This window comes from Talaromyces stipitatus, genomic scaffold (assembly GCF_000003125.1).
Source record: "Talaromyces stipitatus ATCC 10500 scf_1105507295523 genomic scaffold, whole genome shotgun sequence".
Lineage (NCBI taxonomy): Eukaryota > Fungi > Ascomycota > Eurotiomycetes > Eurotiales > Trichocomaceae > Talaromyces > Talaromyces stipitatus.
In genome coordinates, this window is record NW_002990113.1 from 2,930,915 (window position 1) to 2,946,696 (window position 15,782).

Sequence of the window (15,782 nt, forward strand, 5' to 3'; positions counted from 1 at the left end):
CAAAATTGCGCTCAAAGTGGGTTATTTGATCGGAGGTTTTGCGCTCTCGGGCTCGGCAATTTCATGCGAACATGGCAGCTAACGAAAGGCGCTGGGATCGTACGGACATCGAGGGTGCGCCGAAAGCCAGCTGATGTGCGAAAAAAATGGGCCAGCGTGGGAAAATAGATAGATATGTAGTCTGGCGAGAGCAAAAGTTCGAAGGAGACGATGGTTTGTACAGTGAGAGGAAGATGAAGGAAGATCGTTCAGGTCATGAAACAAGGATGATAAACGGTAACAAAGCGCAGGAGATTTCCAGGCCGAGACTGGGGGAGGTACAGCCAAAATCAAGCGGCCACAAAGGAATCCACAGTCACTTTCGTTTGAAGAGGGTTGTAGTTCGCTACAAACTGCTGTCGCTCAGTCCAGTTCTTGGTGTTGCATGGACGAAAGTGAGGTCTGCGCAGGGTCCATCGATTTCTTGCGGATGGCAGGCACAACCAGTTAGACTAGTCCAGAAATAGTAACTTCCCGTATCGAGAAAGGCTTCTTATTGGCCAAAAGGTCAGCGCTAACTGAGAATAGAGCTATTCATGCCTAAGGCAGAAATTTGACACTGACTTCTCTCTCGATGGGAAAAGAGAGAAAGACAGGGAAGACCCTACAGTTGCATGCTTACACTGGCCTTAAGTGTGAAGATGTCTCTTGTCTAAATATTTCCTGTTCACATGAACTCTCCTCTGTCAACCTCAGCGAGACCCAATCTGTCATAGACATCTGGTTCGCCCCAAAGCAGCTAGGCGCGGGTTGCGAGCTATGACATGTTGACAGGCTCCAACAGAGAACCGGTGACCATTGACGATCACTTAACAAGCTACAACTAAAAACAAGCCACATCAAGTATATTCTTTTGAATCTACAACCTTCATCATGATTTCTATATTCGGTTCTCTGTGAACTTTAGCACGGTGGATATCCCTTATTCTCAACCTCTTGAAGCTCCCTAGCCATCGGATGACGTAGGGTGGTCGTGCTCTGATCGTATACAATGTCGGACATCGAGACCTCGCTTCCTCCCCAATATCCCGGTGACGATACGCGACCAACCAGCAAACGAGAAATCACGGCATGGTATAGTTATGGATGGGCCGCAGAGGTGTTCGTTGTGTGCGCGATGGGTACGTTTACACCTTGATCATGAAGATTGGGAAAGAGTAGACTGGTCTAACTTTCCATAAAGGATCCTTTCTCCCTATCACCCTGGAGCAAATGGCTCGCGACAACGGGCACCTTGCAGATGATAAAACACAGCCATGTCAGGCTAGCCAGATAAGCACCTTCTCCAACGACCTCCTTTTGAGTCGGTCAAACACATGTGTTGTCGATATTCTGGGGCTAGAGATTAATACGGCGAGCTTCGCAATGTATACGTTCTCGCTAAGCGTATTAGTTCAGGCTCTACTGATTGTTACAATGTCTGGTGCTGCAGACCACGGCAGCTATAGAAAGTCTCTATTGGTTTTGTTTGCATGCGGCGGTTCTATAGCAACCATGCTTTTCATTACAGTGCAGCCTCAGATCTATGTGCTCGCCGCGATTCTGGCAATCATTGCGAATACATGTTTTGGATCATCGTTCGTATTGCTCAATTCGTTTTTGCCATTGCTCGTCCGGCACCATCCCGCAATCTTGCGCAAAATCGCACAAAACTTAGTAGTAGAAGAAACGAATGATGAGCTCGATCCTGCTACGCCTCCGGATGTTGACACACCGCTACTTCAAACTCCCCAAGTCGCAACAGAGGCGCGTTCTGTGCAGAGCAGTTATTCAGATAACCAAGAGCAATCGACTATCGCTTTACGTCTTTCTACGCGAATTTCTGCCAACGGCATGGGGATCAGCTATATCGGAGCTCTCTTGCTCCAAGTGATCTGTATATTAGTTGTTCAGTTCACCCATCAAACAACATTCTCTTTTCGTCTGGTTATGTTTCTGATTGGCCTGTGGTGGTTTATCTTCACCATCCCTTCGATTCTGTGGCTAAGACCACGACCGGGTCCTCCGCTACCAGCACCAAGCAATGGAAAGGCTACTAGAAGTTGGCTCGGCTATATGTCGTTTTCATGGAAAGCCTTGGGTAGAACCATTATGCGAGCTCGGCATCTCAAGGACGTTGGTCTGTTTCTTGCAGCGTGGTTTCTCCTAAGTGATGGGATTGCGACGGTCAGCGGAACTGCCATACTCTTTGCGAAAACCGAACTGCATATGCAACCCGCAGCACTCGGCTTGATCAGTGTAATTGGAACGCTCTCTGGGGTTGTAGGCGCGTTTGCTTGGGGGTTCCTCTCCCGGCATTTCAATCTCCGCGCCCAACAGCCAATTATTGCCAGTGTCTGCTTGCTTGAAATTATTCCGTTGTACGGCATGCTGGGCTTTATTCCTGCAATACAGAAACTTGGATTCCTAGGGTTGCAACAGCCCTGGGAAGTATACCCCATGGGAGCTATCTACGGTCTTACAATGGGCGGTTTGTCAGCCTACTGTCGGAGCTTATTTGGCGAGCTCATTCCTCCTGGCTATGAAACAGCATTTTACGCTCTATACGCAATCACTGACAAGGGTTCAAGTGTGTTTGGTCCTGCGATTGTTGGTGCGATCACCGATCGTTATGGTGAAATCAGACCATCCTTTGTCTTTTTGGCGATTTTGATATTTTGTGCTGTGCCCTTAATGCTTGCTCTGGATGTGGATCGTGGGAAACGAGATGCGTTGGCCCTGGCAAAAGAGTTGGATGAACAACCTCATGAATCTTAGCATGTTTGGACTTTTTACGTATAGTCTCTCTGTGGCTTGCATTGGTATTGGAACAAGAGAAGGAATGAAACTTTTAAAAGGATGCGACTGAAACTAAACACCATACCCATGTATGTTAATATGTCTCGCTCGTGGCAAGATACCCCAGTCAACATGTGATATAAGGACAGATATTCATAATCAAATGTTTGGTATGACCGATTAATAATCGCGAAGTGGCCAGTTGTGCTACTCCTGCGTAACTAATCATTAAAGATATTGATTGGGATGTATCAATCTTGGGAGCAGCTAGAATGTTTGCAGTGTTGGATATGTAAATAACAACACAGCTTTACCTTGGATATTCTGATTTTACAAGTAAAAGATCCTCAATTCACCATCTATGGCAATAATGAGCTATATAAAGATACCTGTAGAGTCTTTATATTGTATATACATACTCTCCATGCAGTGTAACAACTGATCAGAGTCTCGTAATTTATGTCGTATCACGGCCGTATTCAATACGCAGGCCCTTGCTTTTGCCATCACAGACCAACCGTGTCCAGTACGGAAGGAGTAAAGAACAAACTGTCCTCTGGCTCCATCACGCCGCAGCTTCCCATCTTAAATACTACGGCGGTCGTTCGACTTCATCTCCTCTCGAACAATCCATTATTCACTCTTTGCTTGCTTCTTGTTTTTACACTCCCCAAAGAAGTAGAAGAAGAAAGGGAGACTGCTTGTCTTTCTTTTCTTTTATAATCGAGCAAGCTTCTGCGAAGTTGTTCTCGGTTTATTGTTTGTTTTCCGATCTACATCTACATCCATCCCTTCGTGGCTCCGCGAGACTGATCAATCTACAATCACCATGCGATCATTCCTTTCCATTGCCACGGCCCTTCTAGGTGCCGTGGCATTCGCCTCTGCTGCTGATGCCGAATCCGACGTTCACTCACTGACCAAAGATACTTTCTCTGACTTTATCAAGGGACACGACCTCGTCCTGGCAGAGTTCTTTGCGCCATGGTGTGGTCACTGCAAAGCCCTGGCTCCTGAATATGAAACTGCTGCTACCGAGTTGAAAGAGAAGAACATTGCCTTGGTCAAGGTTGATTGTACCGCTGAGGCTGAGCTGTGCAAAGAGTATGGTGTGGAAGGTTACCCTACCCTAAAGATCTTCCGTGGTGAAGACAACGTTAAGCCATACCCAGGTGCTCGTAAGAGTGGAGCGTGAGTCATCAACTTGGAATTACATGAAGTTCCTATCATACTAATCAAGTCTTTCGTATAGCCTCGTTTCTTATATGATTAAACAATCTCTCCCCGCCGTCTCCCCCGTAACTGAGGCCAACCTCGAAGAATTCAAGACCCTAGATAAGATCGTTATTGTTGGATATATCCCCTCGGATAGCAAGAAGGTCAATGAGGTTTTCAACAGCTTAGCGGAGTCTGAGCGCGATAACTTCCTCTTTGGTGCCAGTGATGATGCGGCAGTTGCCAAGGCTGAAGAAGTCGAGCAGCCCTCTATCGTTTTGTACAAGGACTTTGATGAAAAGAAGGCTGTTTACACCGGCCCATTCGACTCTGAAAGCATTCTTGCCTGGATCACTACCGCCAGCACACCCTTAGTTGGCGAAGTTGGACCCGAGACCTATGCCAAATACATGAAGGCCGGAATTCCCCTCGCTTACATCTTCGCCGAGACCCCTGAAGAAAGGGAACAGTTCGCAGAAGAGTTCCGTCCCATTGCTGAACAGCACCGTGGAAAGATCAACATCGCCACCATCGATGCCAAGGCATTCGGTGCCCATGCCGGAAACCTCAACTTGGACCCTTCTATTTTCCCTGCCTTCGCTATCCAGGACCCAGAGAAGAACACCAAGTTTCCTTGGGATCAGACTAAGGATATCAAAGCTAAAGAAATTGGCGAGTTCATTCAGGACGTTCTTGATGGCAAGGTTAGCCCTAGCATCAAGTCCGAGCCTATTCCCGAGACTCAAGAAGGACCTGTCACCGTGGTCGTTGCCCACACTTATCAAGAGCTCGTTATCGACAGCGACAAGGACGTTCTTCTCGAGTTCTACGCACCGTGGTGCGGACACTGCAAGGCGTAAGTCTTCCAAGGACCTAAATTGATAACACCATTTACTAACATTCAATCTTCCTAGTTTGGCTCCCAAGTATGAGCAACTTGCCTCAATCTACGCTGAGAACCCCGAATATGCTTCCAAGGTGACTGTTGCCAAGATCGATGCTACTGCCAACGACATTCCCGACGCTATTCAGGGTTTCCCTACCATCAAGCTCTATCCAGCTGGCTCCAAGGACGCACCTGTCGAATACTCTGGTTCTCGGACCGTCGAGGACCTTGCTGAATTCATCAAGACTAAGGGCAAGCATCAAGTTGATGCCGTCTCCGACATTGCCAAGTCCAATGAAGAAGCCGCTGCTTCCTCTGCTGCTGCATCTTCTGCTTCCGCCTCTGCCTCTGCTTCTGCATCTTCCGCTGCTGAAGCCGCTGCTGCATCCGAGACTGGATCTGCTGCTCCTGAAGCCACTGAGGAAGCTGCTCCTGAACATGACGAGCTATAAATGAATAAAATATGAAAAACAAACAAACAAGATAATCTGAATGGAAATTGTATTTTTGAGTTTTGAATGCTATGCTCTTTATCAGCTTCTCTTTTTCTCATTACATCTTTTGTGTCATCTTCGGTAGGAACGGGTATTATGCTGTATGCGGGATTGGGTTAGTATAGTTATTTAATGGAGAGCTTGAAATCATTCCATTTTTGATACGACTTCGGGACCGTCTACTGTAACAAGATCAGACTTGCTCTATACATTTAGCTTTATTGTCTCATTCAATGTTTTCGAATTATACCTATGAAACTCTAAGACTGGCCTAAACACCAATACCACGCAAGAAGATAAAGAAACGGTAGCGCATTTGGTATAATATTTGTACATATCCCACAATCCACCGGAGAAAAGAGTTATACGAAATGATTGTTTCCAACAGATATTGACGTCAATAGTATGTGTTCGTGTTTTAAGAATCAGCCTTTTCGACCTCTTCCACAACTACTCCCTCATTGCTCATAACCTTGGTATTATTAGCAGAGAAGTCACCTTCTGCTGCTGCGAGTGCTTCAAGAGCATCCAGGTCGTCTTCGTCACAAAAAGGATCGGCTTCAGTCGTAGCTGTTACTGTAACTGCTGTCGTTTTCGCTATTTTAACATCCTCTTCGTCACCTTTGGTAGAAACGTTGTCGAGGGGACCTTTGTTAGCAAGCTTGCTAGTGGCAAGAGGTCCGCCCTTCTTGTCTTCGACTGTCGTCGGTACAGGCTCCTGAGCGAAAATAGGATTCTTTGGATCCAAGCTCCAGTCGATCATGGCATCTGCTCCGTATCTCTCGGCAAGCCATTCATTACATTTTTTGAAATGTCCGTTTGTGAACTAGAGAACTGTCAGCTAATTCAACGGAAAACAAGAGAGGAAGTGGTATCGCACAAATCCATTGCGAGCACTGTAAGGACTTGGATGAACAGACTGCAAGACACAGTGTCTCTGTTTATTGACAGCTGCTACTCGTTTCGCAGCGAATGATCCCCAAGCCAGAAAAACTACACCTCGAGTACGGACACGAGCCACTGTATCAATGGCTTTCTGCGTGAATCGTTCCCATCCTCGATTTGCGTGACTGTTTGCATTGTGGGCTCGAACAGTTAGACAGGTATTCAGCATAAGTACGCCACGTTCTGCCCATAGAGTTAATAGGCCACCATTATCTGTAGGCGCTTGAAAAGATGGATAATCGTTTTTTATTCCGATGTATATGTTTTTCAGAGAAGGGGGGGCTTTGGTGGGTGGTCGAACGGAAAAGCAAAGACCGTGGGCTTGGTTGTAATTGTGATAAGGGTCTTGTCCGAGGATAACGGCTTTCACGGTATGCAACGGCGTATGTCGTGACCTGCAAAGTATCAGTATCAATGCATAAATAGCCAGAGATATGTGAAGAAAAGTCCTACCAAGAATAAATATCTTGCTCTGGAGGAAAAATTGTTGCTTTCGACTCCTTCTCCTTTTTGAGGAATCGTTTCAAGTCAAGGAACTCGGGAGAGACAATCTCGTCTTTCAGGTGAGCCAGCCAGCTTTCGTCAAGGGTGTCAATCTCCAATTGCAATAACTCTTTTTGCTCTGCCGTCAACGAGGATACCCATTTCTCCTTGTTGAAGCGAACAGTCGGAGGTGGTGGAGCGCTGGCATTTGGTGTAATGGCACCCTCCTTGGGTTTAGGAGCGCCGAAGAACGACGTAATACTACCATTAGGCTTTGGTTTTTTGGCAGCTCCTGGCGAAACCTTAGTGTTGGCACTTCGCTTGAGTGACATATCGCACGATAGGTAGCGGTTGTATCTTCTCGGGAAGCCAATGAGGTAGAATGTGGTCTGGTTGTGATGGAGGAGTAAAGCAGGAAGTCGAGTACCTTTCATGTGATGTCCTCAAAGTCCATCTGCTTGATCAGATGAAGTTGTACGGAGTAAGCTACGAGCACTGGATGAGGCTGAGCTGGACGACGCGTCGAGAACGAGCTAACCGCGTCGGGCGCGTAAAGTGCAAACTCCGCAATGCTGCCTGAGAAATCAGGAACAAAGGAGGAGCAGCGGTGGCAGGTGCCATCCCTGCCATATCACCACGTCTTATTTCTTATTGTTTCTTCTATATCTTACAAACTTGAACAATACTCTCGATATCGTCTTCATCTCCCACTGAGGCAGCCTTCACCTTATCATTCTCTCATTGCTCCGGAGCAACTTTCGCCTCACCTCTAGACTCGGCTGGTCGATCCACTGCCTAGATACAGTATATGGTCTCCACAATGTCGAGATACAACAACCTTGAACCTGCACACGCACGGTCAGACCTCAAACAATGGACACAAGTTAAATCTCGCTGCGGGCACGCAATACGACGACCTCTTTTCCTATCTGCGTATGTACGGAGTGCTCCTGCAGGCGAGTTCACTTTCCTTGGCCACCGACAGTCAATCACATTGCTCAGGTACCTGCGCTATCTGCGGGGTCTGTGTGCCTGGAGAACTTGGCAACTTGGCCAATAACGATATTCTATACAGACACAAACTAAGCTATGCCAAAGCAATGGGCGGCTTGCTAGCCAGCCCGCCGTTACCGTCCGGGTCACTGGCGACTCGTTTCAAACACTCGTTCAATTGAAGATCGATAAAGTCAAGACAGGCTACTTGACCGTACTACCCGGCCCTAAACTCCACCATGGCACGGCATAATAGTGGCTAGCGCAGACGAACGGAGGATCCAAATTAATTTGTATTTGTTCATATAAATGAACTTTGACTCTTAGAAGAATTCATGCGACCCCTATCCTTGGATCCGGAGAGTCAAAATTGAGAATCTGTCCATCTCCAATAAACAGTGGACGTGTCAAATTTTACGGCGGTCAATTTGTGATTTGTATAAATAGCATACAGGTGAGTCTCCACGTGCATTGAAACTCAGAAAGCAGTGATAGACGTGACGCTAACCCGTAGTAGGCGGCGGTCATTATTCATATATTTACCCCGAAAGTTACATTGAATCTTCAACGGATTATTTACGCAGACGAATTCCTCTTGTTTTACGTTCGCAACGATTCACAACGATATATTTTTATTCACAAATTTTTGAAAGTGGCAATCGATGACATTGTGTTTGGATCGGGCATTAAGAAGGATTGGTATCCTCGGATGCCTACTCCGCGGTCGATGATAACGTGAGCGAAACACGAGGTGCGAGCAGGATGCCGGTAATACCGAGTGAGGAAGAATGGCTAGAGCAGACGGCGAGGGCTCAGCAGAAGATCCAGGAAACCCAGATCGACGATCCATTGCTCAACGATGCGCCGACTCACCCAATCGCTCAACTGCAGGGCCCTTTTGAGGAGTCCATAGCTGAATCAACAGTTGGGTCACACAACAATTGGCAAGTTTTCATAGACGCGCATGCTAGGCGAAACCAGGTGTTGACGGCTTCCGTTTACGAACGTCTGTGCGGGAGAAGATGGAGGCAGCGACCAAATGAGAAGTAAGCACATATCCCGTTTCACAACGGTTATAACCTTGTCACTTAAATATCGGCCGCCAGGTACCATCCGCTCTGGAAGTTGGTGTCTCAGATAGTTTTCGGTATTCATCTGCTTGCAAAAGGCTTGGCCAAGTCAGAGTCGGCTGTGATCAAGATTCTGCAGGTTCATGTAGTCGAGCTCGATGGCTTTATTGAGAACGCGACAGAAGATATAGCTCTTGCTTTCAGCGATATTGAAGAGCGTTTGAGTCACTTGCGCCTGCCGCTCGGGAATATCCCAGTGTTTAACGATATGCTAACGGACGATGCATTCCGACAGAGAGTTGTCAAAGACCACGAACGGATTGAGCATATAATTCGGCGCACTGCACTCGCTATGGAAGATCATTCTAAAGATATAGAGAAGGGCTTACAATCTGTTGGGATCCTGGGCATGTATCTCCTTGACTTGAAGGATGATAGGGATGATCAGACGCATAGGCTGGGTGCGATTTACCTCGCTATGGTTGGCAATGTCGAAGGTTGGAAGCGAGAACTTAGACGGCTAAAACACAAGGCCTACAAGCTCGCTATAAGCTTATCCAAGTTGCATCATGTCGCGTTCGAGATACAACGGCTTGTCGACATAGCGAACAGGAATAGCATAGTGAGATCATCTGCCGTATATTGTTCCATGAATTCGTGACTGACGATGTGACAGGTAGCAACAACACCGGTATCTCGTGGCCATCGCCATCCAAAACATATCCAAAACAATTCGAATAGACTGGCCACAATCAAGGACAGCCCGCTTCCACAAACGCCAGCAGATGCGGAGTCTTATACAGCTGAGGCTCAGGTGGTTCCTATCGTTGCAGGTTTTACTCCACCCACATTAATCAAGGCAACGTCTGTCCAAGGAAATCCCGCGCCAATGAATACTGCTTCTATGCTTCGACCTGATCATCAACCAAAACCGGTGGAAAAGAAGAAAGACCTGGGCAACAAGTCAGATCGCTATTATGCTCGTTCGAATACTGCTCATACGAAACCACAACGATCTGCCACAGAACCGGTAATGTCAGGAAGTCAAATAAAGAATACCCTTCGAAAAGAGCGAAAAGAAGAGCAACAGCGACCGAAGACGTCATCTTCCAAAGTTACAGAACGGTCTACTGCGCCAGAAAAGGAATCAAACAAACCGCGGGCCAGATTCGGTTCTAAGATTAACCAATTTCAAAAGTCGACTTCCAAGATATTCAGTGTTTCGACCTTCTCCAGAAGTAGCATCAAGAAGAAGGAGAATGAAACGGAATCCAAGATAGAGGCTGGTAAAAAGCAGTCAAAACGAACGGACCGGTCGTGGATTGATTCTGAGACTCATGACAAACAAATGAGTTGGTCTCATTTACCAGGGGAACGGTCCGAGGGCCATACTTTGGCATCCAGGAAGAATGCAGCACCAGAATTTCCTCACTTGTTCTACCTGTCACTCCTGGAGGATCAGTCACCAAGTGATGAAGGAGAAGATCTGAAGTCACTACATGAGGATACAAAGGATATAGTCAACAGAGGTGATGAACATGAAATAACCGCTTTACCCGTCATGACAGATTCCATGATGGGATCTAAGGAGAGATTCGGTCCAGACGACGACATGGCAGCCGAGGTCGCTTCGACGTATTCAACGAAGAATCGCAGATTTAGAGCAAAGAATCTACATGTACCGCCCCTTCCCAAACCTAAATTTTCCAAGTCCTCCAATTCAGACAACAACCATGTGATTTATCAGAATCGCAACTGGCTACGCCCCAAACCTTCTACCGTCTTTTCCTTTATGTCGTCGAAAAAGGGCGCAGAAGAGGCTTCCCTGAACTCTGGTACATCTGAAATACCGTCGAGATCCATGTCATCATCTCATTCGAGTAATACACATGGATCAACCGCTCCTAAACCGTCATTCAATCCAACATGGGCTACGCATAAAGATGGATCGTCTAGAAATGTGGATACGCCTCCAATATCCCCAATGACTCACTATAACCTAACGACATTCTCTTCTTCAGCAGGAGCGAACGCAAACATGAGACCTGGAACAGGCCAATCAAGTGTATACGGAAGTGTAGGTGAAAATCCTACTCCAGCAAATAGCACTTCTAGAAAACCTTCTACTGCCAACCAACACGAGCGGAAGGGATCTGCCGGTGTGAGAGCGAAAGGCAGTGGCGATTTGCGAAGTACATCCCCCATCACGGTCACCACAACACTCGTGAGGCCTCAACATGGAAATCTGAGTCTCTTCCCTCGAACACCGACGACACCCAGAGTTCGAAAAGGGGTCTCAACGACCTCGCTTAGAGAGGTTACGACTGCGGATGATATTGACGATAGACCTTCTAGAAGCCGGGGATAGCCTCGCGCCATCCTTTTCTATACATTCTATATAGACACTAGCAGGACTTGATAGGTAGTGAATAGAAAAAAAATTCAGGCGGTACAGGTCAAAGATCCTAACTTGATGGTCGATTCAGAACTCTCATTCAAACGCAACCTTAAAGTGATACATTAAATAAAACTCCAGTCATGATTTATCCCTACAGAATACTTTTCCTTTTATTCTTCCTCTCGGAGGGATCACCAAAACCACCAACAAAAAAGCATCTTCGCAATGGAACCATAGGATACATTATCTGCATCGCTTCTCAACAATATTAGGGCCATGCTCATCATACTCCTTCTTCGAAATCCACATTTGATGAAAAGTGCCCAAACTAGCCAGAATACTGCCTCCAATCCAGGAACCAAATCGTCTTTCCGCCGTGTTTCCGGGAGCTGATATCCTGACCCTGGGACTAGGGTACAATTGCATCAATTCATGGTTCAGACGGTCGTTAAATCCGTACAAAAGACTGGATGCGCCGGTCACGACGACATTTTGTAGTAGATGAGGTCTGATATCGACGTCGACTCCATTGAGGGAGTTCTTGATAAGCTCCGGAATTGTTTGTGCTGGTGTTGGGGCTGGGAATTCGGATTCGGGATCTGGGATGTAGGCTTTTGCATCGAAGAGGGATTCTGTGACGCGGTACCGTTCTGCACCGAAGGATTGGTTGTAGCCATCGGGGAATTCAAATGATCGGCCAGGACTGTTCTTTGCGATGTCTTCGTTTAAAACGCCGTTGGGTCCGACGGAAGATAGTTTGTTTGGTCCGGGCCAAACTTGCACGACACATTCTTTGAATTCGGTTAGGGTTCGCTCTTCCAATAGTTTCCTATACGACGCGTCGGGGGCCTTGTCGGCTGGGAAAGTCTTGTAGATTGCTTGAGCGGGTTGGCCAGCTTCGACTGCCGTCTTGGAAGAAATCAGATAATGAGGGGTGATCGTGATCGGCTGGGGGGTGTTGGATTTGAAAAGGACTCGGATTTGGGAAGAGATGTAATCTCCTCCGAGAGGCGAATGTTGAACGCCACGTTTGAGAACCATTCCATCGTGGACGGGTGTTATGGAGATGTTTGAAGCGCCAATATCGACAACAAGGGCGGAGGCTTTACCGGCCGCGAAACTGATGACCAGCAGAATATTAGTATGACGTTAAAAACCAAGATTGACAGGCATTGTGTACTCACGCTGCAAGCACACCGTTCTTCGCAAGATAGTATGCAGGAGTTCCCCAGTTCTCCATAGCAATCTCAATGGTCTTCTCTCGTGCTTTTGTAGGATTCCAACCACATTCCGTCATCAAGAGAGGGCTATCTGCGAGAGGTTTCTCTTCGGTTTCCACTCCCTCCATCTCGTCAGAAGGCGGTTCGCCCTCGGCAGGAACATCATTCAAGCCATTGTACATTGGATTTCCTGGCTTGGCTCCCGTCAATCGCGATTTGAATGAGTACTCCCAGAGTCTCTGAGCCATGTCCCAATCCTCTACAACGCCATCCCTACCGAACGGGTTGTGTATCGAAACGCCGGGACGGGGGGTCACAAAGATGTCGTCTCCAAAGATGTATTTGTCGGACTCGGGGTATTTGCCATAGCAGGTAGGAACAACTGATTTGGGCGCATCTTCACCAGCAAAGCCAGCGCGTGTAGTCGAGTAGCCGGGGTCTAACACAATGGCGGAGACCTCATCTGGAGAATTGTGTTAGTATCCTCATGTTCTCTGCTACACGAGGGCATTGAGGCGAGACTCACCTCCGCCATATTCTGCGGTTGAGGGTGGAATAGAAGGGTTCATAGTAAAAAAGACTGCTCCTAGCTCTAACAGCGGTGTGATGACTGCGGTGACACTTTCCTCAAGCTAGTAAAGCAGTCGCATGGTAATATCGAATGTAAATCTGCGGTCGTATGAATTGTGGTCGCTCTGGTTTGCAGACAAGTCGCGACCAAAGGTATCCGTCGTGGGTTGTTCGATGAGAAGAAGTGCGGAAGCTTCTTGCTTAAAGACCGTATTGGGCCGTCCGCGTCAACCAACCATTGGCGGCGGCGCATAACCACCTACAATTTCCTCATTCTCAACGCCACCTATTCAAGTTGACGTTTATCGACAACCATCTCTGACGAATATTGTACACGATATGGACACCGAAATTTCAGAAGTTCCGATTGTCTCTTTTCGCCCAGTCAAGCGGCATAAGTTTCTGCGCAAAAGACTCGACGAGTCCGATGACGTATCGACACCAGACAACGCAGCGACTGAATACAGAGCAGCATCGGAAGAGGGGCAAGCTTATAATGGAGAGCTACAAGATGAGGGCAACGAAAACGAGGTGTTGTCGAAGATTATGCGACCGCGAAAGTTTCAGCGCATGCGAAGAGGTGGCATCGAGTTTTCGACAAGCAGCGCACAGCCAGTTGAGAAGAATGATAGCCTTGCTTTGACGGCAGAGCCTACAGAAGCAGATATCATCAAGGCGAAGCTTGATCGCTTTACAGCTCATACAGGGCAGAAAGTTGACGTTGACAAGCATATGTACGTCCTCTTGCTTTCTTTGATATTGGCAAAGTTTATACTGTCGAGACTAACAATATAAGGATGGAATATATAGAATCAGAAATGGCTAGGCGACAAAATCTCACTCAAGCAGAAAGGGAAACCTCAACGGCCGGTCGCCTTGATAAGTCAAATGCGAACGACTCGTTCAGCAATGCATTTTCGAAACGTGAACCAGCTACGCTAGGGAAACTGCATGAGATTGATCTTGGTCAGGAGACAAAGCTGCAGAATATCGCTCGCACTGAAGCAGCAACACGGCGTATGGCCGGGGAATCCCCAGATGCAGTTGACGAATCTCCGTCGCTTGGGCAAAACGGCAAACCATGGAGGAATCGGAGACGCAATAGCAAAGATATTGAACGGGATAGACTCGTGGAAGAAGTTTTACGGGAGAGTAAATGTAAGTTCCTAACGGACATCCGACTGTTCATGACGGCGACGCTAATGAGCATGCTTCAGTGGACGTATATGACGAGCCGGAACAATCACCAACTTATGATGATCAAGCCGCGGATGATCGAATAGCAGAACAATTCCGGCGCGATTTCATGGAAGCTATTCAGAGCAGGCGCCGAACGCAGAGGAACCGCACCACCACAACTACTACTAATAAGAGAGTTGCTAAACCCGAGCCACCACGTGGACCGAAGCTGGGTGGCAGCCGGAGTGCTCGTGCTGCAATGCGAGAGATGCAAGAAAAGGGTGCGAAGAAGTGATTACGGCCTTGCCTGGTGACTATTACATACTTAGTGGCCAGAGAGCGTGTTGCCCGAACAAGGATGAACGCTTGGAAAGCAGCTCCATTTAGATCAGCGATGACCGGTAATGTCGAGGCCAGTCGCGTCCGCAAAGGATGACTGAGTCATTGTTCTTCGCCTTAAAAGGATTTATCCACTCTTGTCAAAAAAATCGTCGCTCTGCAGAAGATTTTGATTAGCCGGGTCTTATATGCGGCCACTCTGTCTCTGTCTGCTTTTGAAGTTTTCGGCACGTTGAATCTCCTTGACTTTGAGATTATGAAACAGTCGACGACAAAGAGTTGGTAATATCGGAGTTATCCTTTGAATAGATTTCTTTGCTCTCTACCACACAATTACGCATTGTCAAGCTACACAAAGATCAACAGAAAACTATCTCTCATCGTCAACCAGATAGAGCCGCATCTGCAAGATCATCCCTGATGCATCGTTCTAGACTGGATCAACATCAACATTCTGAGCAGTATCCAGGGAGCAGAATGTGAGCAGAATGTGAGCAGAAAGGAGGGACTGGTTAGACTTTGGCATAGCGCGCGCCACTGGGGCCACTTGGTGTCCCTGGGAGACGCCATCGATTATCTGATACGGCGCTAGAACCAGGGGCAGTATAGCGCCTAATTTTGGATTTATGAAATGATCCCTAGCCATATTAATGGGTAATTACGGAGATGTCTATCGTCTACTTCGAGTCTCTTGCAAAACTTGCATAGGGTTGTTTATATATGAGACCTGACGAATCGGTGCATATCACGGTAAGGCGAACAGCACCAATCGATGGGGGCTTCAGCCTGCAATCTGAGACAATTTTGGCGCTGGGCGATCAGCGACAGTCCAGGCTTACTTCCATTGGTAAACACAGGCTGGTTCCGCCGTGGCCCCTCCCGAGACGGGCGCCACTCAGCCACAAAATATGGCTGTAACAAAAATAGCTGGTTCAATACGGGGTATTCTTCTTTTCTCTCTTCTCTAACTCTCATTCACCTTCAACATACAACACATCATCCATACCATCACTCGTTCATCCATCCAATTCCCCGTTACTCATTCGTTGCATATCATCTCTCAGGTTTTTGCCTGTATCCGACTGCTTACCCTGATTCTCTCGCTTCATCTTCCTGGAATAGGATCACGATTTTCTTTGACCATGTCTATCTGGTGACCGGTCGATCGCTGTT

The 15,782-nt window shown here is 47.3% G+C and overlaps 6 protein-coding genes across 6 annotated transcripts, besides 1 other annotated feature; 4 read left to right on the plus strand and 2 right to left on the minus strand.

Moving 5' to 3' along the window:
- The first annotated feature begins 846 nt into the window (after positions 1-846).
- On the plus strand, positions 847-2,972 carry TSTA_070050 (autophagy protein Atg22, putative). Its single transcript, XM_002340937.1, has 2 exons — positions 847-1,160; positions 1,223-2,972. Exons 1-2 carry the CDS (start codon positions 1,031-1,033, stop codon positions 2,794-2,796), a joined length of 1,704 nt encoding a protein of 567 aa, XP_002340978.1. The 5' UTR covers positions 847-1,030; the 3' UTR covers positions 2,797-2,972.
- Positions 2,973-3,384: 412 nt separating this feature from the next.
- Positions 3,385-6,238, plus strand: TSTA_070060 (protein disulfide isomerase Pdi1, putative). The gene is made up of 3 exons (XM_002340938.1): positions 3,385-4,008; positions 4,070-4,888; positions 4,947-6,238. Exons 1-3 carry the CDS (start codon positions 3,647-3,649, stop codon positions 5,368-5,370), a joined length of 1,605 nt encoding a protein of 534 aa, XP_002340979.1. The 5' UTR covers positions 3,385-3,646; the 3' UTR covers positions 5,371-6,238.
- TSTA_070070 (uracil DNA N-glycosylase Ung1, putative) lies at positions 4,947-7,304 on the minus strand. The gene is made up of 3 exons (XM_002340939.1): positions 6,811-7,304; positions 6,293-6,752; positions 4,947-6,238 (listed from the first exon to the last, which is right to left on the minus strand). The coding sequence occupies exons 1-3, from the start codon at positions 7,272-7,274 to the stop codon at positions 5,831-5,833; spliced, it is 1,332 nt and encodes a 443-aa protein (XP_002340980.1). The 5' UTR covers positions 7,275-7,304; the 3' UTR covers positions 4,947-5,830.
- Positions 5,221-5,353: a microsatellite.
- A 1,291-nt stretch (positions 7,305-8,595) lies between the features above and the next one.
- Positions 8,596-11,364, plus strand: TSTA_070080 (uncharacterized protein; the record flags this gene model as incomplete). Its single annotated transcript, XM_002340940.1, has 3 exons — positions 8,596-8,879; positions 8,940-9,525; positions 9,580-11,364. 3 exons carry the CDS (start codon positions 8,596-8,598, stop codon positions 11,269-11,271), a joined length of 2,562 nt encoding a protein of 853 aa, XP_002340981.1. The 3' UTR covers positions 11,272-11,364.
- A 1-nt stretch (position 11,365) lies between these two features.
- On the minus strand, positions 11,366-13,259 carry TSTA_070090 (chromatin remodeling and histone acetyltransferase complexes subunit (Arp4) putative). The gene is made up of 3 exons (XM_002340941.1): positions 13,048-13,259; positions 12,486-12,984; positions 11,366-12,421 (listed from the first exon to the last, which is right to left on the minus strand). The coding sequence occupies exons 1-3, from the start codon at positions 13,088-13,090 to the stop codon at positions 11,545-11,547; spliced, it is 1,419 nt and encodes a 472-aa protein (XP_002340982.1). The 5' UTR covers positions 13,091-13,259; the 3' UTR covers positions 11,366-11,544.
- A 150-nt stretch (positions 13,260-13,409) lies between these two features.
- Positions 13,410-14,938, plus strand: TSTA_070100 (uncharacterized protein). The gene is made up of 3 exons (XM_002340942.1): positions 13,410-13,825; positions 13,888-14,249; positions 14,309-14,938. The coding sequence occupies exons 1-3, from the start codon at positions 13,431-13,433 to the stop codon at positions 14,563-14,565; spliced, it is 1,014 nt and encodes a 337-aa protein (XP_002340983.1). The 5' UTR covers positions 13,410-13,430; the 3' UTR covers positions 14,566-14,938.
- The last annotated feature ends 844 nt before the right edge of the window (positions 14,939-15,782 follow it).

What these genes read in the sequence shown, in the direction of transcription:
- TSTA_070050 (XM_002340937.1), top strand. Translation starts at nt 1,031, where the DNA reads ATGTCGGACATCGAGACCTCGCTTCCTCCCCAATATCCCGGTGACGAT. An exon ending in GTTCGTTGTGTGCGCGATGG is followed by an intron (nt 1,161 to 1,222) that starts GTACGTTTACAC and finishes CTTTCCATAAAG; the next exon opens with GATCCTTTCTCCCTATCACC.
- TSTA_070060 (XM_002340938.1), top strand. Translation starts at nt 3,647, where the DNA reads ATGCGATCATTCCTTTCCATTGCCACGGCCCTTCTAGGTGCCGTGGCA. An exon ending in GGTGCTCGTAAGAGTGGAGC is followed by an intron (nt 4,009 to 4,069) that starts GTGAGTCATCAA and finishes TCTTTCGTATAG; the next exon opens with CCTCGTTTCTTATATGATTA. An exon ending in TGGTGCGGACACTGCAAGGC is followed by an intron (nt 4,889 to 4,946) that starts GTAAGTCTTCCA and finishes CAATCTTCCTAG; the next exon opens with TTTGGCTCCCAAGTATGAGC.
- TSTA_070070 (XM_002340939.1), bottom strand. Translation starts at nt 7,274, where the DNA reads ATGAAAGGTACTCGACTTCCTGCTTTACTCCTCCATCACAACCAGACC. An exon ending in GAGCAAGATATTTATTCTTG is followed by an intron (nt 6,753 to 6,810) that starts GTAGGACTTTTC and finishes GATACTTTGCAG; the next exon opens with GTCACGACATACGCCGTTGC. An exon ending in ACAGTGCTCGCAATGGATTT is followed by an intron (nt 6,239 to 6,292) that starts GTGCGATACCAC and finishes ACAGTTCTCTAG; the next exon opens with TTCACAAACGGACATTTCAA.
- TSTA_070090 (XM_002340941.1), bottom strand. Translation starts at nt 13,090, where the DNA reads ATGAACCCTTCTATTCCACCCTCAACCGCAGAATATGGCGGAG. An exon ending in AACCGCAGAATATGGCGGAG is followed by an intron (nt 12,985 to 13,047) that starts GTGAGTCTCGCC and finishes ACAATTCTCCAG; the next exon opens with ATGAGGTCTCCGCCATTGTG. An exon ending in AAGAACGGTGTGCTTGCAGC is followed by an intron (nt 12,422 to 12,485) that starts GTGAGTACACAA and finishes GCTGGTCATCAG; the next exon opens with TTTCGCGGCCGGTAAAGCCT.
- TSTA_070100 (XM_002340942.1), top strand. Translation starts at nt 13,431, where the DNA reads ATGGACACCGAAATTTCAGAAGTTCCGATTGTCTCTTTTCGCCCAGTC. An exon ending in GTTGACGTTGACAAGCATAT is followed by an intron (nt 13,826 to 13,887) that starts GTACGTCCTCTT and finishes TAACAATATAAG; the next exon opens with GATGGAATATATAGAATCAG. An exon ending in AGTTTTACGGGAGAGTAAAT is followed by an intron (nt 14,250 to 14,308) that starts GTAAGTTCCTAA and finishes AGCATGCTTCAG; the next exon opens with TGGACGTATATGACGAGCCG.